Genomic DNA, 27928 nt, shown 5'->3' with positions numbered 1-27928 from the left:
TACAGGCAACCAGAGTTGGTATCTCACCAGGACTCTCTGCATAAGAAGTGAGAGGAGAAGGAAGGACAAGCAAGGCACATTTGTGAGCTCAGTGGTCAGCCAGGTTCATGTATATTCTGGCTCAATGCTAATTAAAGTCAAATCTGCACACAGGCAAAATGTGTCTTATCTGCTGCACTGTCCAAAAGCTCTGGGTTAGTCCAACAGTCCTTCATACCTATTGGAGGAGGAAGAGATAACAAATCCCACTGGTTCTATCAAAATAAAAAATTAAAAGGTTCACAAAATTTTGCAGGCCTGGGGAGGAAAGTGAAAATATCGAATAGAAATGGACAATGCACAACCACAGAACAGGAGAAAGAAACAAAACGGTGCTATTTTAAAGGAAGTATTTCATGTCTCTTCATTTAAATACTGCTGTTTGAAAACAAGATTTCAACAGAGGATGCATGAACTGTACATAACAAATCACTAACAAGGTTCAAATTATGTACAGTATGTAGAGACAACATGTGTGTGCGCAGTGCAGGTGTAGCGATCCTTGTGAGATGGTGGGAGAAAAATCTAGCAGTGGTTGGATGATGTGCTCTACTGCCACAGAGTGGTAGAATTAGAGAACTACAGAAATCAAAATTGTATGACAGCATTTGAATAACAAAAATCAGTACTGCATGTGTTCTAACGAGATCTTTTTAGTATTAAAGATAACAAGCTTTGAGCTACCCTTTACTTAAAATTCAGACAAGCATCATGCTTGAAGTCCCATTTCAGGGGCTAATTTTGTTACTCATACCTGTGGTGTAAACAGCACAGTAATGGATCCAGAACAGCTTTGAATTGCCTGGTGTCACCGTTTTCAGCTTTACTCGTGCTAATTAGTACCTGTGATAAATACTGGAGGTTCCCCAAAGCTTCATAGCTAACATCTCTCTTTACACCAACAACTTCATCCACTTCGGCCTGAAGTCTAACAAGCACAGACAGGAGAATGTCAGTAAATTGCCTTGTGATTTTAAAATAAAATATATACTTCCTTATTTGAAAAGATAAGGGATGAACCTGCGAGGGGCATAATTTATCACTGTAATTTCTTTATTTAGTTCCTCTACACAGCAGTCACAACGCAATACTATGGCCATATACGCACTTGTGATCTCCTTTGCTTTGGGAATACATTCCCTTTGGGTTTGATTCTCGGTTACAGATACGTTTCCCCCTCTTCGACAGTCACCCCCGCTTTCAGATCAGAGAATCAAAGGATGTGAAAGTGTGACTTTTCATCTCCCTGGTCAGGGAAAGTGAAGGAGATCAGCATGCGTTTGGCTTTCTTTTGGTTTTCTTCTTCTGCCCTGCCTTCCCTCACTCACACCACAGAAGTTTCTCATTCTCTTCAGGTCACCATTTCAGAAGGAACAGAAGAGCTTGTTAAACATTTCCATGCTGAAGGTCTATCACGAGTGAAACTGATACGGTCTAGCAAACTAATACTAGACCAAAGATGGCAGAACAAAACGGTGGCAGGGAGGCTGCACAGAAACAAAATGGCAGCTCAGCTCAGCTAGGGACACTTCGCAGGGGAAGAATCCTTGTGTAGACAAAACCCGGGGGGGGGGGGGGGGAAGCTCACTGTGAAATAGACAGCCACCGGGTAAGTAGTGCGCACATACACTGTCTATGCGTCCTGTGTAATTATTTAATTTTGTTTAATACAATGATGAATGCCTTGACTTCATAACAAGATATGAACATACCTCCAGGAAAATAAAACTGATACTGCTAAATTAATTGTCATGCAAACGCCATAAAGATCCAATTATGCTGAGTTTCAAGAGATTACACAAAAGCTATCTATAAAAGCCGTTCATTTCATAAAGCATACCTTCATTATATTACTCTTTCAATAAATTAGCTACTCATGGTGATATTCTAAGCAAAACGTACCCCCTTCTAATCTCGCACACTTCAGTGGACTAAGGAGGATTTCTGCTTAGGATGGCACTGTGAACTATTGCCAGTGGGTGCTGTGATAGGCACAAACATATATGGGTGTGATGGGGGAGGGGGGGTTAGACAGTTTCATGGAGAAAAAGTCCACCAATGGATGCTGGCCATCAAGACTAAAAGGAACCTTCACATACACAGGCATGGAACAGGTTTATCTAGCAGGCAAGGTAAAGATCAGCCTTAGCCCCTATTCCTACTGTTGGCCATTAGTTGACTATTGTGGAATCAAGTGAACTAGATCAGGGGTCTCCAATATGGTGACAGTGAAGAAGAAGTGTTGGATTTATATCCCCCCTTTCTCTCCTATAGGAGACTCAAAGGGGCTTACAAACTCCTTACCCTTCCCTCCTCACAACAAATACCCTGTGAGGTAGGTGGGGCTGAGAGAGCTCAGAAGAACTGTGACTAGCCCAAGGTCACCCAGCTGGTGTGTGTTGGAATGTACAGGCTAATCTGAATTCCCCAGATAAGCCTCCACAGATCAGGCGGCAGAGCGGGGAATCAAACCCGGTTCCTCCAGATTAGAGTACACCTGCTCTTAACCACTATGCCATGGTGCTTGCAAATACCTCTTCTGGTGCCTTCCAAGTGTTTTTAGGCATTAAGTGCGGCCAGGTAATGCTTCTGCCCAGGAGGTTTCTCATTAATTATTGGAGATTTGATTGGTCTGTGCAGATTTAAAAAAATGTTTTTGGCAGCAGCTGCCACCATAACACAAGGACCTACGGTGTTACAGAAATTAAGTTGTGGTAGTCGTTTGTTGGCTGGCTCTGCCTCCTGCAGCAGCCATTTTGTGGCAGCCATTTTGTTACTGCATCCACTATGGCATGTCAGCTTTCCAGATGTGCCCACAGACTCAAAAAGGCTGGGGATCCTTGAACTAAATGGACCACTAGTTGGATTCAGCAGAACAATTCTCTTGTCTTTACAGAATATTTAAAGGTCTTTCATCCACAGTATAATCCTTCTTTTTAAATACATAATGCAATTTTCAAGATAAATATACATTCTATTAGATTAATTATTGAATTAGCTATCAGATACATGGTCAATACCAGCCCCTATGCCTGAAAAGGCTACGGAAAACCATAATTTGTTTAATGACTGTTCATTATTGCCAGATTCAAACATCACATTTGTCAATAGGAACAAGTGCCCCCAAATGTTCAGGACTGCTTGCATGTACTCTGATTCCCTGAATCACAGAGTCTGCAACAATTCCCTGAATCCTAGACCTTAACAAGAAGGGTGAATGTGAATGGCCCAATTTACCTACTTTGTCAGTATTTCTGGTTGCCGTCCCAGTTCCATGATTGAGAAGGACAACAGACTTGCAGTGGTATCATGACCTGGATGACAGAAAACCGACTGAGGTGAGGAACGTGGATGGGAACAAAACAAGAAACCGGATCTACCCATTTCCTCAAGGCGAGAAGTTAAGTTTAAAATAGTTCCAATGTAATGACAAAAATCTAAACTTGGATAGATTAGAGAGACGAGAGAAAGAAGGGTGGAGGGTCTACAGACAGTTAGGTTAAACTTCTGATGTGTGAGAAATTCCTTTATCTGATCCCACCATCTAAAACTCTTGTCTTCTTATCAGTAAGCGGCTAAGTCAGAGTGGGAGGGGTGTCATGATTGGTCTTAGGAATTCTGGGACCCTAGGATGAGCCCTAAGAATAACTGCTACCCCTGTCATCCCCCCCACATTGTGGCCAACAAAGGGGCAGCCCTTCCCAGTGAAGCAGGTGGAAGCTGCTGCTAGAAGCTGGTTTCCCAAGCCCTATATGAAGTACAAGTGGGTGGCAGCTGGACAGGGTGGGCACAAGTAGCCACTTGAGAGCCTGCTGCCTGGGCCCTGGATAAGGCAGGTATGAGTGGCCATGAGTGACAGCAGGAGTCTGCTCCTTTCCTCTTTGTCAGGGGAATGGGTTTATGGATAGTTGATAGCCCCTCCCTAGCCGACAACAGTTGCCCTTGTTATCCATTGGTCTAAATCAGGGATCTTCAAACTATGGCCCTCCAGATGTTCTTGGACTACAATTCCCATCAGCCCCTGCCAGCATGGCCAAGTGGCAGGGCTGATGGGAATTGTAGTTCATGAACATCTGGGAGACCACAGTTTGAAGACCCCTGGTCTAAATAGAACATTATTTATAACATTTGTACCTCATCTCATACTAGCATCTCAAGGCAGCTTACAAAGATTAAAAAACACAATTAAAAACACCATGAAGAAAATATTAAAACTAAAACAACCATAAAAATCAAATTAAAATAACTTGTACTCCCTTCCCAAGACCAGAAGCTGTACAGGGAATTTCCAGGGAGGTTAACCAAAAGGGTAGGCTGGCGCATAGCGAATCTTCAAGGGGAGAAAATATCAGAGCCATTGTAAGGTCTGGCCCAACCTTATAGGCAAACTAGGCAGTTGGCCAGGGCACCAGGTTTTAAGGAGTGCCAAGTTATAAGAGAATGTCTCTTTTGTATTTTTAAGTTAATAATTCTCTCTTATAAATAAAAGTGTCAAATACCGTATGCATTTTTATCTATGAGTGGAAGGCGCTAGAGCAGGGGTAGGGAACCTGCGGCTCTCCAGATGTTCAGGAACTACAATTCCCATCAGCCCCTACCAGCATGGCCAATTGGCCATGCTGACCGAGGCTGATGGGAATTGTAGTTCCTGAACATCTGGAGAGCCGCAGGTTCCCTACCCCTGCGCTAGAGTCATTGTTTACCCTTCTGCTGGCCCCGGTCATTGTCACACTGTCTCAACCTGGTGCATTAGAGGGAAAGGGAAAATTTCTAGAATCACACAGTGGCAGATGTATGCCATCTAGTACATGTAGTGAACCACGGCCAATGTCAGCACTCTGTCACACATACCTGCATGATTCATTAAGTGGTGAATGCATGTGTTTTGCACTTGCGCACTACATTTTTACACTGACACACACAATGGTGTTTTGCACACACAGTGATAACAAGAGTAGCCTCTTGCACACACCACCAAGACTGGCTGGAATATGGGGATGCATGCTGATCAGACTACCCATTTGCATCCCCGTTGGCTGGACTCTCAGAAGCCTGATTCTATTATACACAGATCTATTTTGGCAGACGAGCACGTTTGTGTGTCAAAAGGGCAACAGATCCACAAACCTGCAAAGAAGAAGGAGACGAAGTTGTCCAGCATGCTTTCTTCATCGCAGTCCTCCTCCTGCGCTGTTGAGACAGGAAGCAAAAGTTGACATTCTGCTCTGAAGGTACGAGATGGCAAAAATACAAGACAGTTCTGAAGATAAGACACCATTAGCCAAGTAAATGCCAAGAGAACAGAAGCGGCAACAAAAAATCTAAAAAGCAGAGGTGGAAAATACCCACTCTCATTTATTAAGGCTCCAACCAAGACATTATAAACGCAAGAGTCTCCCTCAGGAACAACACAGAAATAAAATATTTGATGAAAGAAACTGCTTGAGGATCTTAATAAGTTAGCTAGAATGTTTCTTGTGTGTTTTCCAGTTTTCTTTGGCTGTTTGTTTTCAAACCTGCTTTTCTGCCTTGTCAAGAAAATTTCTGTTCTGATGCCTCATGATCCAAACTAAATACTGCATATCTGGCACTGGCTCCCACCATGCACTTCAGCTTCTGATACGGCAGCTTTAAAATGACACATTCTGCTGGGTGGTTGCGGAAAAGCGAGTTGGGTCAGAAAACCCAGACCCAACTTGCCCAAAAGGTAACAACTAGACCAGGGATCTGCAACCTGCGGCTCTTCAGATGTTCATGGACTACAGTTCCCATTAGCCCCTGCCAGCATGGCCAATTGAAAGCATGCTGGACAACATGCTGGCAGGGGCTGATGGGAATTGTAGTCCCATGAACATCTGGAGAGCTGCAGGTTGCAGACCCCTGAACTAGACTGACCCTCTTTCATGCACTCAAATGGATGCTTTTATATCCCCCTCGGAACGTTGGAAGGGGCCTCCATCCATGAGGCTGACAGCTATTTTAGAGTAGTGCCCGTGCAGGAAAGTATCATAAGCATAGGCGACAGAGTCACTGACTTTTCTGGGCTGAGCTTCAAATAAATCTGAGCAGAGAAATGTTTGTGCTGGTACTCTCTGGTACAGTGAACCTTTTTGGTCAGCAGAGGCCAGCAACAGAGAAAGCAGCAGATGGCCACAGACCTACGCCTGCCTGCAACAGCCAATGTAATATCTCCGTCACACCGAGTGACATCATTAGTGGGTGGGATGGAGGGATCCAGATATACTACTGGTGGCAAACCATAGACTGAGCCAAGGTCCAAGAGTCCATGGTCACACCCTGGCTGAAATACCTGCCACCAGAAGGAAAACAAGAGCCTATATCATATCCAGCTGGCTGAGATGTTCTCCTCCCCTGCTGTAAGAGCTTGTAATGATGCACAAACTGAAAACAAAATGAATGCTGGAAACTGGTAGAAACACTAGAAGCCTGAACAGGTCGCATACACAAGACTCATGGTGGCAGCTCTGCTGGGTCAGACTAGGGGTCTATCTAGTTCCGCATCCTGTCTCACACAGCACCCAACCAGCTACCCAGGAGGGCCGACAAACAGGACATAGATGCCAAACGCTTCCTTTGATGCTGCCTACTAGCACTGTATTCAGATGGTAGAGATTGTTCAACTTTTATAATTTGTTTCCATCTACTTCTACTGCACACACAAAAATCCTTCACCCAGAGAGAAAAGAAATCTCCAGTCGAAAATGGCTCAGCAAATTTGATTATTTTGCTTAATACATTATCCTTAGGGTTACACAGAGGAGAAGCTAAGGTTGCTGACCAGCTAGAAACCCACTGGTCCAAATGAGTTTCTTCTGTTCTTCCTAGGCCTTTTTCATATGCCTAACCACAGATTTTCCCAGGGGTCAAACCAGGTGTCGTAGAAATGTTTTCTGTGAAATCATTCTGCATGCCTCTATTCCCCCTGTCATGCTACCCCTTCTCTCCTCAGTTAGATTTATTAGATTTATTCCACACGCTGCTGCTGAAAACGTATTTCCTACCTGCGCTCTTCAATATCTGAGTGAGAATATCCACGGGGGTTTCCTCTCCATTCTGGATGGCCTTGCGCCTCTGCTCGATACTCTCCTTCCCAACACGACGCAACAGCCTCAAATGATCTTGAATCTCTTTCACCACTTTCCGGTTCCCTGGCATGTACTAAATAGATAACAGGTGTTATCATGACCACAACAGCACGCAGTGCTCCAAACAACATTGCGAAGATGGACATGAACTATAAAAGGAAATGTAGAAGAAGAAGAAGAAGAAGAAGGAGGAGGAGGAGGAGGAGGAGGAGGAGGAGGAGGAGGAGAAGGAGGAGTAGGAGGAGTTTGGATTTATATCCCCCCTTTCTCTCCTGCAGGAGACTCAAAGGGGCTTACAATCTCCTTTCCCTTCCCCCCTCACAACAAACACCCTGTGAGGTAGGTGGGGCTGAGAGAGCTCCTAAGAACTGTGACTAGCCCAAGGTCACCCAGCTGGCATGTGTGGGAGTGTACAGGCTAATCTGAATTCCCCAGATAAGCCTCCACAGCTCAGGCAGCAGAGACGTCTTCTGCTTGTTGCTTTTACTGCTGACTTACTCAGTCAGATTTCTCTGGACTACAACAGTGATAACACTGGAATTTTTGCTGTCCTGACTTCTTCCCCTCTGCCGATTGTTTTGTCAAGCCTACGTTAGCAGTGGCGTAGGAGGAGCAGCAGTGGCGTATGAGGTTAAGAGCTCGTGTATCTAATCTGGAGGAACCGGGTTTGATTCCCAGCTCTGCCGCCTGAGCTGTGGAGGCTTATCTGGGGAATTCAGATTAGCCTGTGAACTCCTACGCACGCCAGCTGGGTGACCTTGGGCTAGTCACAGCTTCTTGGAGCTCTCTCAGCCCCACCTACCTCACAGGGTGTTTGTTGTGAGGGGGGAAGGGCAAGGAGATTGTAAGCCCCTTTGAGTCTCCTGCAGGAGAGAAAGGGGGGGATATAAATCCAAACTCTTCTTCTTCTATTTGGTGAAATCCGGTGATTCAGGCTTAAGTTCCATCAAGTCTAATTCTCTCTATCTGTTCAGTTCTAAAGCGACAAGCTGCGGTATGTCCCCCAAGGGAAGAGATTGAGGGAAAGGGTGGAATTATCTCCCTCACCAGTCAGTAAGCCATCAAAAACTGACTTCTTTAACACTAAGAACTATAATGGGAGTTGGCAAGAAATTTCATTACCTACCTCTTGGACCCTGAGCTGCAGGTGGGGCAGTTCCCTTTACCCATTATCACTATGCCACTGATGCTCCAAATTACAAATTTCTCAGTTTGCCCTGTGTTGGGAATTGGTCAGCCTGAACCTGAAAGCAGCATCTCTCTGTTCTTGCGTTTCCCTCTTTCTAATTCCTCCATCTTATTTCCTGATACAGAAAGGGGGTTTCACCCTGCCATGGACTAAAACATACCCTCTTCGGGAGGGGGGATTCGTAAGGGAAGGGGGGTGGGGTGGGGGGAAAGACTTCACTTGCCTTGAATAAAGGTTTGCGACCCGCAGCCATTCCTACCCCGATCAGAGACATAGCATGTGCGAAAGGTACCTGGTCATTGTTCAGAGAGTTCAGTTCTAAGCCAAAAGCCACCTGATTATACGGAGAAAAATGAGAAGGTTAATAAAAGCTGAATACCTGGTGGGCAGGGGGAGAGCGGGTATAGCGGTGTGTGCGTGGTGCGCGCGTGAAAGAGAGACTACTGAGATTGTTCTATTTCATCATCTTTGCAAATTTTGAATCTTGTAGAAAGGTAAAGCAACCGGTTTCCTGCAACTCTAAAATGGACCGACAGAAGTTACTCCTCATTATTATGCAAGAAAGCACACAAACACCATTTTCTGGAAGGGGGCCTTCCAATGGCTTCCACTTAGGGTTTGCATTTTTTCAAGCACAGTTCCTCAGTCTTTCCAAGCTGTCCTCCTATCAACCAACATGTCCTCACTTTTTTGTAAGCCTGCAGGTACCTTTGGAAAGGTAATGGGTGCAACCTCAAAATGGCTGCCTCAAGAGGTGGAGTCAACCACAGAATGTGAGGGAGTGAGTTTGTGCATAATTCTAATAGTAACCTTCAACATTTCAGATAGAGGCTTTGCTTAATGGGATGCCTTTTAAAATGAACACACTGTTAAAAATATTATCTTGTATACCACAAACAGTAATGTGGTGAAGCTCTCTGTACTATGGTGGCAACTTTGAAAAAATCTGTACAAACAGTTTATTTTATTTATTGCATTTTATTATTTATTTGTTTGTTTGTTTGTTTCACTTTTATACCGCCCTCCCCCAAAGGGCTCATTTATACCCTGCCCTCTCCCAGCCAAGGCCATACTCAGGGTGGCTTACAATAGGGTTAAAATTATATTAGTTCTACAAGACATAAAAATGTATTTAAACCTTTAAAATCAAACATACATGATCAGGGGTCAGCAACCTTTTCCACCCAAAGAGCCATTTGGACCCGTTTTCCACGGCCCCGAAGATCTACCGAGCCAGCCCTCCAATCACCTTTCCTTCCAGTGCTGGGAGGTGGAGGTGCCAGGCAGGGAAACCCGCTCTGTCTGACGGAGCAGGCATTGGGGCAGAGGGGGGATGGCATCTGTGGCCTGCCCAGTGCCACTGCCTCTCACACTGCGGGAGGCAGCGACACTGGGCAGGGAAACCCCCTCTGCCCGCCTACTCCATGGGGCAGAGGGGGAATGGCGGCTGCAGGGATGGCAGGGGGTGGTGGTAGCTGCTCTGAAGGGACATGTCCATGCTACTCTCCAACCTCCAGGGGTCGGAGGGCAGCGTGGGCGTATCCCTCCAGCCCTCCAGAGCAGAGCTGGAAGGAGAGGTGAGTGGAGGGGACGCGAAAAGCGCAGAGCCACCTCCAGTTTGGCCCCTCCACTCACCTTTCCTTCCAGCACTGCTCTGGAGAGCTGGAGGGACATGCCCACACTACCCTCTGACCTCCAGGCCATGTGGAGGCACAGTATAAGAAGGCTGAAAGAGCCGCATGCGGCTCCGGAGCTGTGGGTTGCAAACCCCTGTATGGTGCATTATACAATAAATCACAGCCTAAAAATCATCCCTCCCCTCAGTTCTGATATAAATCAACTACCTATTTGTCAGTTGGCAGGCGGGAGGGGAGGGGCAGCCTGCTTGTAATGTGCCAGGTAAGGGATGCTGTCTTATAGATGGACCAATGGACTCCTGGGAGGCCTCAACCAAAGTCCTGGTGAAACATCTTGCAGGCCTTGCAGAACTGGGTAAGTTCCCAGAGAGCCCTTTGTGTTTGCTGACAGAGAGTTCCACCAGCCTGGAGCCAGGGCTGAAAAGGCCCTGGCTCCGGCTGAGGCCAACCGAATGTCCTTGTGGCTAGAGACCACCAGGAGATTACTACTGGAGGATCACAGTGTCCTCAAAGGGCAATATGGGGAGATGTGCTTTAGAAGATATCAGGGTCCCAGACTGCTCAAGGCCTTATAAGTTAGAACCAGAACCTTGAACGTTATTCAGAATTCTATTGGCAACCGATACAGCTGGTGCAGTATCAGTGTAATATGGTTCCTTACCGATGCAATAGGATTACCAGTGGCCAATCAGAAGCCCGGCAGGGGAAATGCCAGGCACTTTTTAAAAACACCTGGTGGGCACCAGGAAACATGTCAGCGGGTGCCATGGCACTCATGGGCACCCTATTTAGGGGTTCTGATTGACCGGGTTAAGGTAATAGACCAAGGCACTAGTTCTTGGACCAGTGGCCCTGACTACCCTACCTAATACACTATCACACAGCAGTTGCTCCAGCATTTTGCCAAAAGGGCCAACAAGTTCCAAACCGGTCTCTCTTTTCCCCTTTCCACAACATTCCTCTTAGGTATATGGCCACAGCAATTTCCAGCCAGCCAGTCGGGAGGCGCTCTCTCTTAACCCTTTGTGGGTCTGAAGTTTCTAAAGCTTTCTGGAGTCTTGTTATGAGCAAAAAAATCTGATCCACTTAGTACCTTTGCAATGATGTCCAAAGTCAACTGCCTCAGCAGGTTCATCATATCAACTTCTGTCTCTCCATCAGCTTTCTCCTCCAACACCTGCATGAGCTCTTCCGCTTTGTCATTGAAGATTCCCATCAAGTCAATCAGGTAACTGGGTAGTTTAAAAACATCAACGAGTAAGAGCTTTGTGATGAGACAAGATTGTCTTATGTGAAAAAACAGGGTGCATCCAGAAGTTCATCATGTAAACAGACACAATCACTTCAGTGCAGAGAGATGCCCCACAAGTCTCTATACCTCCCAGCTGGATTCCAGCTGACACTCTGGGACATCCAGTACATCCATATAGAAGAAGCTCATTTGTCTGGGGTTGTCTCAGTCGCAGTAGCCGCCCCTTGTGTGTGGCTGGCCCTAGGTCACACAGCAAGCTTCCATGATGCAAGCAAAGACTTGAACCTGGATTCCCAGGCCCTAGTCCACCACCTTAACTACTACTCTACACTGGCTCTCTTATGCATATTAAATCTCTGTTAAAGGCAGTTGCGTAGCGCCAAGGGGGAAGGGGGGGTGAATGATGCACCAGGTATGCGCCGGTGTGGGAACATGGCAGGGGCATGGCTGGGGTGTTCCGGGGCACGGCGGGGGTGGGTGGGGGTATGGCAGGGGTGCAGGGCAAATGCATACCCTGGCCGCAGTTCCCCCCTGCTCTGGTCCTGGTTAAAGGGACAAGGCCTTTATTCCTGGCCATCTGGCAATCTTATGTATCATTCAAATCCTGTGACAAGGGGCAGTTACAGCACAGATGTAACCTAAAAGACAGCTGCTGGCAGTCCCAGTCTTCAATAGCCTGGAGATGGACAATATATATGAATATAACAGAATGATTTATAGTTGGTCCATCCACTGTTTGATCTCACTCAGCCTTGTCAGCTCTGGGAAAGAAAGTTCTTTCTTAACACTTGCTGCTTTGAGGCCTTGGGCTTTTGACTAAAATCTAGCCCACCACATCTGAGTCCTCACTCTGCCATGAAAGCTTACTTGGTGATTTTAGGCCATTCACAGACTCTCCTCCTAACCTAACTCACAAGGTTGATATGAAGATAAACTGGAGCTGACGAGAAGTACATCGGAAAGCAACTTTGGGTTTCCACAAGGGAAAAGGGCTGGGTTTAAATAATTTCCTTCTGCCACTTCGCATGAGACATCTGGGGTCCACCCAGGGCCGGAGCAAGGGGGAATGGCGCCCGGGGCACACGTGCACCCTGCCCCCCCCCCCCCCCCCCGCCCCATTGGCACTATGCCACTGGGTCCATCATCCTGAGACCTATCCCCTCAGCTATCATGGCAATGCAGCCTTATAGTCCTATTCCTGGATCCCTTTGGATGCCTATTTATTCAGGGTACTGGACCAAGAGAGAGTCTCTCTGCTGATTTTCCTATCTGTGATCTCTGCTGGCACAATTCAGGATCAGACCCTGGAGAATATAATTTCCAGGAAATCACAGACAACTGAATAGAATCTGCTTCAAAGAAACTATATTCAAAAAATGAATGTAAATTTACTAATTCAAATTGAAATTGAGGGAAAAGAAGGAAAAGGTTTCAAGCAAGTTTTTTTTATCTCACCTTCGGGTGAAGGCTGGATCCATAATTTTCCTTTGCTTGTGCCAGTGGTTATAGTCACGATCTGTTATCAAGCCATTCCCTAAAAATCTGAAAAAGTACAGAAAATGAGTATCAGTAAAGACATCATCTTTGCGTCCTCTGAACTATGGGGTGGATGATTATGAACATTTTTTTAAAAAAATTAATTTTAATCCATATAAAGACACATACAACAGTAAGAAATTGTAGGAAAAAACAAGGAAACAAATTGCAGAAAAAAACATCAAACCATTTAACATACATTAACAAATATTCAAGAATGTAAGAACAGAAAAATAGAATGGATCTTATGTTCAATAAAATAGAAACATGATACAAATTTAAGAAAGAACCTTCCATCTTACTTCTTTACCTGATATTCTAATATTCAAATAATGTCCACATACATAATGGTATATATCAGATTAACAATGACTTATAGTATTAACATATATATTTAATTCCTCTAATTCTAATTTTAATCCCCATTAATATTCTTGTTTAAGGAATTTAAGGAATACAATTTTTTAAGGAATTTGTTTACGGAATTTAAGGAATACAATTCCCACTTCTCATCAAACTTCTTTTTTTACTATCTATTTATAAAATTCATTAGTGTAGCCATTGTAGCATCTCTTCTTTTTTCCTCCCAAATTTCTGTGTTAGGACATCTTTTGCCTCTGCCATGCTTACTCTGACTGCTGTTAACATAGTTCTTAAGTTTCCTTGGAAAATGTTCAGGAACGGTACTTAATTACATTGTCTTTGCAGCAAATGGAAAATTGATCTTCAATATTTTGTTTGCATTTTCATGTATGTCTAACCAGTACTTTCTGACTTTCTTAGAAGTCCACCATGTATGAAAAAATAATCCACCTTCTTCTTGACATTTCCAACAGAGTCCAATGAAGTTTTTACTAATCTTCATAATATTCTTAGGAGTCACATACAATCTATAAAACATTTTGTACCAAGAACAAGCCACATGAACAAAGATAAAGAGACATCAAGAGGGAAAGTGTTCTTACCATACATCAAGGGAACCACTGACCACATAGGAAAACTGGTGAAGAAGCATAACCTGCAAACTACAGAGCCACTAAGAAAATTCAACAAATGCTACGTTCAGCAAAGGACAAGAGGGATCCTCTAGCTACTGCAGGAGTCTACCGCATACCACGTAGCTGTGGACAAGTCTACATAGGAACCACCAAACTCAGTGCTCAGACACGAATCAAAGATCACGAAAGGCACTGCAGACTATTTCAGTCAAAAAAAATCAGAAATAGCAGAACACATGACAAACCAACCTGGACACAGAATATTATTTGAAAACACAGAAATTCTGGACCACTCTGACAACCACTACGTCAGACTGCACAGAGAAGCCACTGAAATCCACAAGCACATGGACAATTTCAACAGAAAGGAAGAAACCATGAAAATGAACAGAACTTGGCTGCCAGTGTTGAAAAACACTAGAGTCAAGACAGTGAATAATCAGCTCCACACAAATACAGGATGACTATAGACAGTAAACAATCAAAGGGAACAAAGGCCAGGCTACTTCTATTCAGATGCCCTCACCTATTGTCCTTGCTATTTTCATTGTTATTCACAGGTATATATACTCCACTTGCTTTCCTACTATCAGATCCTCTGAAGATGCCAGCCACAGATGCAGGCAAAACATCAGGAGAGAATGTTGCTAGAACACGGCCATACAGCCTGGAAACCACACAGCACCCCAGTGATTCTGGCTGTGAAAGACTTCGACAATACAATATCAACAATAACTTTAAAAGTGCAAAAACCTTAGCTCAATCAGCAACCAAGCTAAAACACCAGTTAAAATCCTTCAAAACTGGATTCCTCATCATCATCTGTCTGTCCAAACAGAGCTTCAGCTGTAGCTGGTATAAGGTTATCAGCATAGACATTGTCATCATCACTGAAAGCTTCTCTGATTCCCATGAATGTTGTGGTCATAGGAAAAGTAGTAAATGAATGGGGGAGGTTGTTTGGGGGGGAGGGGTTGCTGTTAGTATTCTCTGGGAAGAAGCCTCTGCCATTTCTGTCCACCAAAACCTTTATTGCATGGTGGATTTTCTTTATATCATGGGATTACTTCAAAGTAAGAACTTGTCGGATTTTACCATAGTGAGATGAGGCATTTTTCTCTATATGGATCCTTTTGGAGATTTTTAATTTTAGCTCTCCTTTCCATAAGCTTTTGCAAATATACTGCTGTGAGGTGCAAGAGTATTATGTTTTGCAGTTGTCCTTGATGGTGACTTGCCAGAGACCTGATGTTCTCTGAGACAGGGCAAAGGGCTTAGACCAGATTTCATGTGGTGTATATTCTCCCCCAGCCACAACCTCTTGGAATGCCTGGAGACTAGGTATTTTGGACTCAAAAAGGTATATAAAACATGTGACCTCCTACCAGCTTTTCAATGGTCTGCTTCTGTTTTACAAATCCCATAGTTTTCAAGCTGTTATACCCAATGGCTTTTTTACAGTTTCACTTTTATACTGTGATGTTTTCACTGTAAACCACCTCAAGACGGACTCTGAAGGGGCAGCACAATATCCAGCACAATATCCTCCGCCCCGCCGGGTTTCTCCTGACGTCTGAGCCACGTGTGGGAGGAGAATCCCTTCCGCGCATGGCTCAGACATGAGGAGGAGTCCGATGGGGCGAAGGAGGCAGTGGACCCGGCTGGGCGAAGCGGGAGGAAGTCCAGGTGGGCAGCCAGGGCGGAGGAGGCAGCACGCCTGGCTAGGCTGGGCGAAGCGCGAGAAAGTCCAGGTGGGCAGCCAGGAAGGGCGCATGCAACATGGTCGACGTCTTCCCTTCTCCCGAGCTCGGCTCGAGTCCCGACGTGGCGCGGAGGTTCACCCACAAAGGCGCCCTTCCCCGCCTTCCCTCCAGCTCCAGGTTCCCTCCCCAAGTAGCAACCGGCAGCAGGGAATTGCCAGTAAGTTGGGACCCTCACTCACATATAAGTCAAGGGGGCATTTTTCAGCCTAAAAAAAGGCTGAAAAACTCGACATACGCGAGTATATACGGTATGCTCTTTTTCAAACTCTGTCACGTCTCTTAATATTCTTCCCTCTGAGTAAGTCCATTCAGCCCCATGGAGGGCTTTCAGCTGGCTGGGAAAGTTTGTTGTTCTTTTGCCTCTCCGTGCCACCTGAAATCCCTCTGGAGGTGGTGGGGTAATGCTGTAGTGGCACCCCGTCCCAGCACCTCGGGCTATGGATGGGACTTTCCATCTTGCACATGTTTTAGTACAAATTCCTAAATGTTCTCTCCTTATTACATGAGAATCTTTTCCAGACAGATCTTTCACTGACTCCTGCTCAGCTTCAGAGCGTGAACATTTTGCCCACCCTCTTATATACTGTATGTTAGAGCTCTGCTTCTTTGACAGTGAGTGGTGCCATATAGACCTACTGCAAGATTTACACAGTACTTCAGGTCTTTGTGAAAGAGAGGCTTCCTTGAGGCGTGGTCTGGTAGATCTTGTTCCTAACATTTCGCCTGCATCTGTGGCTGGCATCTTCAGAGGTGTATTGCAGAGGGAAGTCTGTTACACACTGTCTCATTGCTTTTTCAGTGACTATTCGAATGTTTTTGCTGATGCCAATGGTTTCCACGGATTTCATGATCCAACTATGGGGCAGTGAGTCAAATGCCTTCTTGTAATCGATCCAGACCATATGCAAATTTGTTCTTCAATTCTTGCAGTTCTCCATCATCGTTTGGTCTATCAGGAGTTGATCTTTTGTACCCCTGCTCCTTCTTTTGTTCCCTTTTTGATCCACTGGCAGGAGGTTATTTTCTTCCAAGTAGTCCATGATGTTATCTGCTATTTTTGCCGGTGAGCAGTCGTCGTCGTCTTCATCATCATCGTCTTCATCATCATCATCATCATCATCATCATCTATTTTGGTATACTGCTCTACCCGCAAACAGCTTATTAAGCTCATATGATCAATGGTCTTGAGAAAACCCAATGGGCATGTCTTTTTCTCTGCACCAAATTTTTACTTTCATCATGAAGCAGTACAATGACAAATATCTGCTGAACAGCACCTACAAATAAAAATCTTTCCTGAAAATTGACAACTTTAGTCAATTGTTAATACTTTTTAAAAATCTCACATATCCAATATACCTTAACTTTAAATTAACATACCTTACACCAAACATATTATAAAGACGACTGTACACAAGTCGGTCCTTTGGGTATTGTGGTAACATCAGAAACTCCTAAAAATAAATCACAGGTCAATTCACTTTCACATAAAAAAGAAATAAATCAGGTATTACCTGGATGAAAACAAACAATTGGAGATGGGGTGTCAGTCTGGTGTCAGAGTCACCAGTTGGGATGACAGATTCCATCATTTTTCTTTGGCTATACTCTTTTCACAAAAAGATGACAGTAAATTTGCATATTAAATCAGCCATTTCCTGGACCTTCTTTGTAACAGAATGTTCCACAGGGGTCCTAGGAAATGGCGGATTAATATATAAATTTACTGTCATCTTTTTGTGGAAAAGAGTATTGTGCTTGGAAAGATCAAGCTGAGCACATTTTTCTACTTAAACTTTAAATACCTTTGTTTTGCAAACTGAAGGGGGTGAAAAGTCCATATGCAAGGAGGGGTGAGAGAAAACCACCATACCCTATTTGTATTTGTGTGTCTGTGTAAAGGAATGTCATGTTGCAGCTAATTTATAAAAATCCCATAAGGTCTTCCTTTCCACGCACACAGAATAATGCACTTTCAATTCACTTTCATAATTGTTTAAAAATGGATTTTGCTATTCTGCACAGTAAAATCCAGCTGCAAAGTGGATTGAAAGTGCATTGAAAGTGCATTGTTCTGCATGTGTGGAAGGGGCCAGAGGTAGTTTGCCATTGCCTTTCTTCACAGTGACCCTGGTATTCCCTTGAGGTTTCCCGTCCAAATACAAACCAGGGCCAGCCCCACTTAGCTTTTGAAATCTGATGAGATCAGGCTTAGCCTGGGCCAGCCAGATCAGGGAAGCCGAAGTATAAAGGAAAACCAAACGAAATTAAACATGCAATTTGCTGGTATGCACTTCTGTGGTTTCCACTGCAAAGAAGAGCATATGTTCAGAATAAGGACTACACTATGAGCATTCTTCACATACGTACACATGCACAAATAGAGATACATATTTTATAAGATACCTTTACTCCTTCAGGACTTAATACCAGCAGCGTGATCCTGTGGAAGACATTTAAACGCACAATTGGTCCATATTCTTCAGCCCTACAAAGAGAAAAAAAGACCAAAAGATTGTTTTAAAAGACTAAGAAAACCAATCCCACAACTCAGACTGCAGGCTAACGAAACATTCTCATGATTGTGGAAAGACTAGCAAATGTTCAAAATCCATCAAAAAAATAATCTCCTGCAAGAAGAGGCGTAGCGCCAAGGGGACAGGAGGGTGCGCGACGCACCGGGCAGGTGCCCCTGTGGAGGCATTCCAGGGGCGGGGCATTCCGGGGGAAGGGTGTTCCAGGGGCTTTGAGGGGTGCAGGGCGCGCACGTGCCCCAGGCGCACTTCCCCCTCGCTCCGTCCCTGCCTGCAAGGAAAATCTGAGGCATGAGATATAGCTGCCCTGAAGAGCAGATTTTGACAAGCGACAGGATTACCCGTTGATCGGTTAGCTTAAAACTTACATCCACAACCCTATTCAAACATCTGCCACGTTCCATATAGATTCAGTTTAAAGCAGCTAGTCATATCAGTCTACTATAGCAGAACAACGTTCCAGCCAACTGGCACCTTAGCAACCAACACATTTTTTTTCAGATTATAAGTTTTTTGTGAGTCAAAGCTCTCTTTATCAGACACAGATAAGAATGAAAATCCATCAGCTCTCATATCCAGATAAGAAGGTGGAAGAGGTGTCACCAAGACTGAATGCAGAGGTACAATGCAAAAACATACTCAGTTTGATTAAGGAAGAGACCACAAGGGCCATCAAGTCCAACCCCCTGCCATGCAGGAACACACAATCAGAGCACTCCCAACATATGTTCATCCAGCCTCTGTTTAGAGTGAGAAGAGATGCACAGAAGTGGGAATTGCAGAAAACTAACACTAAAATTAAGGTAAAGCCCTAACCTGGATGGCCTAGGTTAGCCTGAGCTTGTCAGATTTCAGAAGCTAAGCAGGGTCAGCCCTGGTCGGTAATCAGATGAGAGTCCATCAAGAAATACCACGAGTAGCAGCACGGGGTCAAGCAATGGCAAGCCACTCCTGAACCGCTTTTTGTCTTGCAAACCCTACAACACTGCCATAAGTTGGCTGCAGCTTGACGACACTTTCCGCCACCAAGAAGCTAAAATGACTAAACTGAGAAAATAAGACTCACTGGAAAAGACAATAATGCTAGGAAAACTTGAAGGAAAGGTGAAGTCCCAGTCTGAGACAGACTGACTTAATAGCCATGGCCTTCAGTTTGAAAGAGATTAGGAAAGCGTGGTTATAGTAATATTTTTGGAGGTCCGCTGTAAGACAGAAGCAACTTCACAGCACATAATACACACAAAGAAATAATAATCCTGTGTCCCTATCAGCCCAAGGAAAAGGTTATGCAGTTCTGAATTTGTCAATGAATTCTAGTTCTGCAATCGAATATTGTAATCTGTCACTGAAGTTTCCCTGTAGGACAGCAGCAATCCTAGGCAAAATAATGCAAGTCAACATGATAAGAAAACTCCATACATATTACTTCCATCTGCCAATCAATTCCTGTATTGCTAGAAATTTAATCGTTGAAATTCCTTGTATATTTCTTATGAAAAATTATTGGCTACAATAGATCATTGATCTTAACGGGCAACTACGTCGCTGCTACCTTTAATGTCAGGATGTTAGAAACTTACCAGCGTAGAAAGACATCATGAATGAATTCTTTTTGTTTAAACATTCTCCAAATAATAGGCAGATGTCCATAGAAAAAGCTATGAATAAAAACCAAAAAAACAGACTTTATGAAACCCTGCGTATTAGGTTGCATAGTGTGTCTTTAATGGAGTTCCAACATTTCCAGATATTTTGAAGGTGTAAGGTAAAAGAGTTTTTTTAAGTGAGAAAGTGAAATATATATTTACAGACATACATATCCACACACACCTTCTTAACAAGTACAAACTTATTTGACAGTTGTAACAATATAAACACATCATTCAAAACTCAGTTACACTTTAAAATTGTGACTACTAATTATTTGCTCCAACGCTAATGATGGATTTAGGCAAGCCAAAATAACTGGGAGGAATTTGGCTCTAGGTTCCTGATAAAGGGGTCAGTGTCAGACGTAATGGGGGAGGTCTTCCAATTCTGGAACCCCACAGACACAGAGGTTCTGGACCACAGGTATTTGTGTGTATCCAGCTGATTAAGGGCCCATAGTCACTGACTGAAAATAGATGGACGTAAAAACAATTCTGAGTTTGCAACAGGTGACACCAGACAGACAGGAATCTCTGACGAGATCTCTCTTGATAGATTTAATGGGAAAATAAGGAACTGGATATGGAATGCCTGAATTTATGATAGAATAAATTATATGTATTTTATTATTAAACTTATATCCTGCCCTCCCTGATCACAGCTGGGCTGGGCTCAGGGCGGCATACAACCATATTTAAAAATAGTTTAACTAGTATACAAAATCCCAAGCATACATCATTTAATCACCCCAAGATGGCAAGTACAATTTAAGCATATGAAGAATCACTCAAGCCCAGCTCGATCATAAACCCTCATCAAAGTACTGTCTAAACATGGGCAGAGTTAACGGAGCAGCAATGCAAAGTGACTATGCATTAGCAGTTCGTTTTTATGATAGAAGAAGAAAAAGAGTTTGGATTTATATCCCACCTTTCTCTCCTGTAAGGAGACTCATGGTGGTGTACAAGTTCCTTTCCCTTCCTCTCCCCGCAAAAGACACCTGGTGAGGTAGGTAGGGCTGAGAGAGTTCCGAAGAACTGTGACTAGCCCAAGGTCACCTAGCAGGAATACAGGAGTGCGGAAACATATCTGGTTCACCAGATAAGCCTCTGCCACTCAGGTGGAGGAGTGGGGAGTCAAACCCAGTTCTGGCTCTGCAGATAGAAGATGGGGGGGGGGGGGGCAGTAGCAGATACCATTGGGATGTACAGCAGCCTCAACCAAAGCCCCAGTGGAACATCTCTGTCTTACAGACGCTGCGGAATTGTTTAAGATCCTGCAGGGCCCTGGTGTTTTGCCAGTCTTCAAGGTGCTACCAGCTTCCCGCTTGATTCTGCTACAACGAAGGAACACAGCTACTGCTCCGGAACTAGCCCAGAATTCTCAGCAAGAATCATACCAGCCAACAAGTAGTAATGGCCCACTAGATACTGGCTTGGAGGTTCGCTGCATATCAGAGCTTGGTGTTCTCATGTACACACAAACCCAACCAGTTTTGCTGGTCTACCCAAGAATTCAATTCATGTATAGGCAGTGGAGTTCACTTCCAAAAAAGTGTTCTCAGGATTGCACAATGTAGAAGACAGTGTGACCACTGCTAAACGACCTGTGTGTCAATAAATAAGCAATTGCCTGGGCAGTTGGCATGCAAAATCCAGCACATATTGTTTCCCACATAATTCCATATGCATTGCCATGTTTAGAAGAAGAGGAGGTGTTTGGTTTTCTACCCCCCTTTTCTAAACCATAAGGATTCCCAAAGCAGCTTACAATTGCCTTGCCTTCCTCTCCCCGCAATAGGCAGCTTGTAAGAGTAGGTGGGACTGAAAGAGTTCTGAGAGAACTGGGACTAGCCCAAGGTCACCCAGCAGCCTCCATATGGAGGAGTGGGGAAACAAATCCAACAAAGATAAATGTTAGCTGCTCTTAATTACTATATTGGGTATTAATCTGCAGCACCAAAATAAATCAGGAATGATTAACTCAGCTTAAAGATGAGCTCACCTTATTTAGTCCAGTTTATGCTTTATCAGGGTGTTGTGGGGTTTCCGGGCTGTGTGGCCGTATTCCAGTAGCATTTTCTCCTGACGTTTCTCCTGCATCTGTGGCTGGCATCTTCAGAGGATCCTCTGAAGATGCCAGGCACAGATGCAGGCGAAACATCAGGAGAAAATGCTACTGGAACACACCTGCCATACAACCCAGAAACCCCACAACACCCCAGTGATTCCGGCGGTGAAAGCCATTGACAATACCATTTCTTTATCCTTAACATGTCGCTGCACTGACCAAGATAGTCCAGGCTAGCCTGGTGTCCACAGATCTCAGAAGGGCCAGCTCTGGCAAGTATTTGGCTAGTACGCCACCAGGGAATACCAGAGTCGAACTCATCACACAGGGGCAGGCAACACCACCTCTGAACATCACTTGCAGTGAACCCCCCCGCCCCCGCCCCAGACTTACAAAATGCACATGAAGACAGTCGTTGTCCCAAGGCCAAAGATTGTCACTAACTTGTCACTGACTTGTGACAATCTGCAACCAAGGGACGGATTCTGTGCTGCCGCTGTTTGCAGCACCACTGCAATTCCGAGGTCGCCAGATCTGCACAGGGGCTTTCCCAAAGCAACATCCCTGTTGCGAGCGGCAAGTCCCCCGTTGCTCTGCAGCCCTGCCGGCTTCTTACCTGGCCCTCGGGGCGCCGGGGATATAATCGTATTTCACGTGGATGTATTGGATGTAGCAGCAGTAGAGGCCGAAAGCCAGGAGGGCCAGGGCGAGCAGGAGGCGCAGGAAAGCCCAGGTCGCCTCCAGCGCTTCCATGTCGCGCAAGGCCCCGCAGGCTCCCTCACCGCCCCTGCCCTTTCTCCCGTGCAAGACCGCACAATTTGAGTGTTTGGGTCGGGGCGGAGCCAAGCCGGGGCCAGAAGCGCTGCTTAAAGGGGCAGAGCGCGGAAGAGCGACAGTTTGCAGAAACCCCGGGCGAGGAAGGCTAGCTGGCTGCCCGCCCCTCTGCGAGGAGGGCGCATTTGCACCGCCCGTTTGTTTGCTCTTGCATAACTTTGTGGCGCAGTGAATGGCCGACGCTGCCCCTGTTCCCCCGCGGCTGCCTTCGGCGCTCCATTTCGTCGGCCGTGGAGGCTCAGATGCCACGGCAGGGCAGCCCCCCAGCTGGCAAGTGGCGAGGCCAGCTGGAAAAGGAGGGTGTTCCCGAGCCCCCCCCCTTCCCACCTGACGCCACAGCCGCGCCAGCCAAGGGACGGGGGCTCGGGGGGGGGGGGGCGCCCGCACCCAGCGCACGGTTTTCCCCGGGGTAGCTTTTGAACTTACCCTCCTGGCCTTATAGGGGGGACAAACAAAGGCCCTTTCCGCAGATGCAGAGTAATGCACTTTCAATCCACTTTCGCAATGTTTTGAAAGTGGATTTTGCCCACGCAGCTGCAAAGCGCATTGAAAGTGGATTGAAAGTGCATTATTATTCTGCATGTGCGGAAGGGGCCCTAGAGAGGCCAATGTTCTGATTCAAAATAAGCTTCAAAAGAAAATAACCTGTTTCTAGGATCCATTGCAAGGGGGACACTTAAAACTCATCCTGGAGTTTCATGAAACAAAGCAGTTATTTCCCAGTTAGTGGTTGCTGACTAATGTCGTAGTTGGCAGGGTCAGCAGAGTTTGGTCACTCTTGTTCCAAAAGTGTTGAAAGATGGCTTGTAACTAAACATTAGGATGACGGCAGAGAACTTTGATCCCACATACCTTGGGATGCAACAGAAATTGGACCAATGTTGAACACCCATATCTTTCCACATGAATCATTTACCCACTCCGTGGTTTTATAATCTAATAATCTGTCTAATAATGCCTGTAATTCCTCAGAAATAGGTGACTAATACATAGATGACTCTAGACCAAAACTAGCTTTATTATCTTCTCTGCTTCATTGGATAATGCACTATCAGTGCACTATAGCAATCACTTGCAACTGGATTTTCCTCCATGAAATTTTTGTAGAGCGTTGTGCAGTAATGTGTGGAAGCAGCCTTGCTTGGCCACCAGCTAACACCTTAATGCCACCTGTAAATGGGGCAAACTGTCTCCACAGCAGACAACCTGACTGAGAATGGAGCAGCTTCCAGTAAGGGCCAATGGGAGTAGTAGTCAAGCCACAAAAAACCAGAATCCCCTTGACAATCAGCAGTACCAGTCAGCAGCTGTTAAAAGTTATAGATTTTTTTCTTCCTTTTGTGAAAAGATTATGCCTCTCCCCTCCCCACAAAAAAACCCCAAGACAAAGCACCAGCTAACACCAAGAATTCAGCACAATATTAACAGTAGAAGACTCTTGTGGCAGAATAGCAGGTTTATTGTGCCTCAGTAAATCTGTTAGCCTTATAAATGCTTCAAAACTGTTGTGAGATGAAAAGGCAAAGTACAAGGCCCTCTCTGGAAAGAAGCACAGCAGGATTCAGTCGCCATCTAGTGGCAATAGAAGAAGAAGAAGAAGAGTTTGGATTTATATCCCCGCTTTCTCTCCTGTAGGAGACTCAAAGGGGCTGACAATCTCCTTGCCCTTCCCCCCTCACAACAAACACCCTGTGAGGCAGGTGGGGCTGAGAGAGCTCCGAGAAGCTGTGACTAGCCCAAGGTCACCCAGCTGGCGTGTGTGGGAGTGTACAGGCTAATTTGAATTCCCCAGATAAGCCTCCGCAACTCAGGCGGCAGAGCTGGGAATCAAACCCGGTTCCTCCAGATTAGATACACGAGCTCTTAACCTCCTACGCCACTGCTGCTCCTCTTAGGACATACATTTTAAAAGGGTGAAATGATCTCCCAAAGTACAGACTGTATAGAGCAGGAGTGGGGAACCCTTTTTCTGCCAAGGGCCATTTGGATATTTATAACATCATTCGCAGGCCGTACAAAATTATCAGCTTAAAACTTAGCCTGTTGTATTTGGTCAAACAATTAACTCACTCCTAATCTGGTGGCTGGAACTGCTTCTTTTGGGCAAGGCAAGTGATGTCAGCAGTTGCTGATGATGTCGCTACTCGCAACTGCTTTTCCAGGTTTGAATTTCGAGTCCTGTGTGCAGTCAGGACCAGACAAAATGATTTTGCAGGCCTTATACAGCCCCTGGGCTGGACATCCCCTGCCCCTGGTATAGAGGAAGAATGATGAAAAAGAGCAGGGGCTGATGGGAATTGTAGTCCATGAACATCTGGAGAGCCGCAGGTTGCAGACCCCTGGATTAGATAAATTTGTGGAGGATCAGCAGCTATTTGCCAAGGTGACTAAAGGGTGCGGCTACATTCAAAGGCAGTAAATCCTCTTGAGTACCGCTGCTAGGAAGTAATCTTGGGGAAGGTCTTGGCCTCTAAACCCTGTTGTTGGCCCTTCAGAATAACTGGCTGGCCACTAGGTTAGGATACTTGACTAGCCGCTGGGTTAATCCACAAAGGCTTTTATGTTGTTATCGTTTTCATTTTTGGTGAATATTAATCTCCTGTTCACTCTCTTATCTGCAGCTGCCTTCTGTTCCCATTCTCCTTCCAAATCAGGTCCATCCCTATTGTCCCAAAGCATCCATGGCTACCAGGTTCCGAGGTAACAGTAAGGAACTGTTGTGTTTTTCATAGGTCGGTTTGTTGACTTTCAAATTGTTTTCATGCAGTTTTTATATTCTGTCAGCTACTTTGAACGGGTGTCTGGAGAGCTGCCATGTACATCCCCTAAGTATATAGCAAATAGGGATTGCTCTGCCAAATTCATAAGATGATCCTGCCCCTCTCCCAAATCTGGACACTGAGTGGAGGACATCTAGCATATATTCTTCCCTTTCTCCTCATCTTGGAGGTGCTCTCAAAGGGTCAATGATTCTTCTATGGCGTTGGTGGCAGCAGCTGGTGGCCCAACACTCATTCAGCGGACACTGAACCTTTGCCACCTGGGGAGAGTCTGTGGCTTATTTGACATACAGAAGGTCCCAGATTCAGTCCCCAAAATCTCCAGTTTAAAAGTTCAGGTAGCAGGTGATGTGAAGGCCTCTGCCTCAGAACTTGGAGAACCACTGCCAGTCTGAGTAGATAATAATGTATTCTGTATAAGGTACCAGAATACCTTATACTTGATTCTGTATAAGGTACCATCCACACACATACAGCCACCGTGGTATAGTAGTTAAGAGCAGGCGGATTCTAATATGGAAAACTGGATTTGACTCCCCACTCCTCCACCTGAGCTTATCTGGTGAACCAGATGTGTTTCTGCACTCCTACATTCCTGCTGGGTGACCTTGGGTTAGTCACAGTTCTTTAGAACTCTCTCAGCCACACCTGCCTCATTAGGTTTCATTCGTGGGGAGGAAGGGAAAGGATCTTGTAAGCCACCTTGAGTCTCCTTACAGGAGAGAAAGATGGGGTATAAATCCAAAATCTTTCTTCTCCTTCCCCCCCCCCCCCCCCCAGGAATTGCTAACAGCTTCCCACTTACAGGAAACTGAACAGCTGTATTCATGGATGTTCTTGAACTAACTTTTCAAGGCTGCTTCTATCTACATAGTTTGGAAGGCGCTGAGACACAGAGGAGATATGTGTTCCCTGGAGTTTAAAACCTTTGAAGAAACATCGACATTTTCATCCTTGCATAACCTGCTTCTGCTTCACCAAGCAGAAAACACCACAATCATCATTAACTGAGATCATGTTCCTTGACAATACAGGAAGCACGAAGCTCTAAGCCCACACAGCCTTGACACGTTTCAATGTCCTCACTTCCTTCCTCTGCTTGATGTATCACAACCATATTGTCCTGACAGCCCTCATTTTGGATTTCCTGTTTTCCCCCCTCCCCATCACACCTTCAAGCCTTTCAGGTTCTTTACATACTTGCGCTACAAGAGTTTAAAATTACAGCCCTAGCAAATAGATACATTGAAAATATGTATAGGACCGTTCTTCACAGAACAGGACTGTGATGGGTCTACTCTTGGACAGGAAGGCAGCGTCCCCAACGTTTAGTCATAGCCTGCTGAACATCTAAAAGCCCATCTACACTAGATGCAATTTGTCCCATCTTTTGCTGCTTGCCTTCAAGCTGCAGACTTTGTTCACCTGAGACGGCCTTCAAGGATAGGTCTGCTGCTTCCTCCAGGGTTCCACAATGTGCCATCCCGGCCAGTTTTCTGTTATCTCCCCCTTCCCCACCTGACACTCTGGAGCTACTGGGTCCTTCGTGTCCATTTCTCACACAGAGTGCAGCTCTATTGTCAATCCCTGCCCCCCACTTCATAGCAGCTTCTGACCCAACTATCCATGTATCCAACTGTGCTGGTAAAGCTGATGTATTATTGGGGGGGGGGGGGGATGCTGTGAACTTGACAACTCATGACAAGGATATAGAAGAGTAGTGATGCTCAGAGATTGCTTGTTGTAATTCCTATCCTAATCCTAAATCTGTTGTAGACCAACATGACTGCACTCTGAAACTATCCAACCCCATTTCTTATACTGACCATTTATGGAAGTCATTGAATCTTACTCCGGCCCTTTAAGCACGCAGTGCTCAGATTCACAGGTTTTTTCCCAGTGGTGGGATTCAAATAATTTAACAACCGGTTGGTTGTTGTGGGTTTTCCAGGCTGTGTGACCATTGTCTGGTAGATCTCGTTCCTAACGTTTCACCTGCATCTGTGGCTGGCATCTTCAGAGGTGTATCACAGAGGAAGTCTGTTACACAATGTGTCTAGTGAGAAGGGAATGTTTTAGTGGGGTATATATTGTCCATGTTAGGAACAAGAATCTACCATTAGGAACAAGATCTACCAGACCATGGCCACACAGCCCGGAAAACCCACAACCACCAGTTGAAGGCTGTGAAAGCCTTCGACAAAACATTAACAACTGGTTGTTTACAAGCACCATTTTAACAACTGGTTCTGCCAAAGTGGTGTGAACCTGCTGAATCCCATCACTGGGGTTTTCTCACTTTAAAAAACCCACAGGATTCTCCTGCTGCAAAGTGCCCCCAATTGAATCGATCTGGCATTTCACCCACCTGTTCTCTCCATGCAACCTCCAGCTGTGGAGGTTGCTCTGTGCTGCCTTTTTTTTTCTTTTTGGTGTGTGTGCTGTCTTGGGTCTAATGTCATTTTGTTAGACCATGTACATTTCATGTACATTTCTCCTGTCTATTGCTCCAGCGATAGACAGGCAGTGTTAAAGAAAA

At 45.2% G+C, this 27928-nt stretch overlaps 1 protein-coding gene across 2 annotated transcripts in view; it reads right to left on the bottom strand.

Annotated features, from left to right (window-relative positions):
• LOC125427125 (cholesterol 24-hydroxylase) overlaps positions 1 to 22589 on the bottom strand; it is a 29459-nt gene extending 6870 nt beyond the window's left edge. Inside the window, exons 1-11 of one of the 2 annotated variants that reach the window (XM_048486200.1) lie at positions 22392 to 22589; positions 19636 to 19713; positions 17928 to 18009; positions 16902 to 16975; positions 12679 to 12765; positions 11065 to 11203; positions 8558 to 8668; positions 7062 to 7218; positions 5167 to 5229; positions 3281 to 3353; positions 883 to 967 (exon numbers count right to left, since the gene is read on the bottom strand). In XM_048486200.1, coding sequence (XP_048342157.1) covers positions 883 to 967; positions 3281 to 3353; positions 5167 to 5229; positions 7062 to 7218; positions 8558 to 8668; positions 11065 to 11203; positions 12679 to 12765; positions 16902 to 16975; positions 17928 to 18009; positions 19636 to 19713; positions 22392 to 22528 — 1086 coding nt within the window. In that variant the 5' untranslated portion in view covers positions 22529 to 22589. Of the gene's footprint in view, positions 1 to 882; positions 968 to 3280; positions 3354 to 5166; positions 5230 to 7061; positions 7219 to 8557; positions 8669 to 11064; positions 11204 to 12678; positions 12766 to 16901; positions 16976 to 17927; positions 18010 to 19635; positions 19714 to 22168; positions 22278 to 22391 lie in introns of those variants that run through there. The other variant, XM_048486201.1, reaches the window with a different exon arrangement.
• Between the last annotated feature and the right edge of the window lie 5339 nt (positions 22590 to 27928).

This window comes from Sphaerodactylus townsendi, linkage group LG02 (genome assembly GCF_021028975.2).
Source record: "Sphaerodactylus townsendi isolate TG3544 linkage group LG02, MPM_Stown_v2.3, whole genome shotgun sequence".
In the NCBI taxonomy this organism is placed as follows: Eukaryota; Metazoa; Chordata; class Lepidosauria; order Squamata; family Sphaerodactylidae; genus Sphaerodactylus; species Sphaerodactylus townsendi.
This window is presented reverse-complemented; position numbering and strand designations above follow the sequence as displayed.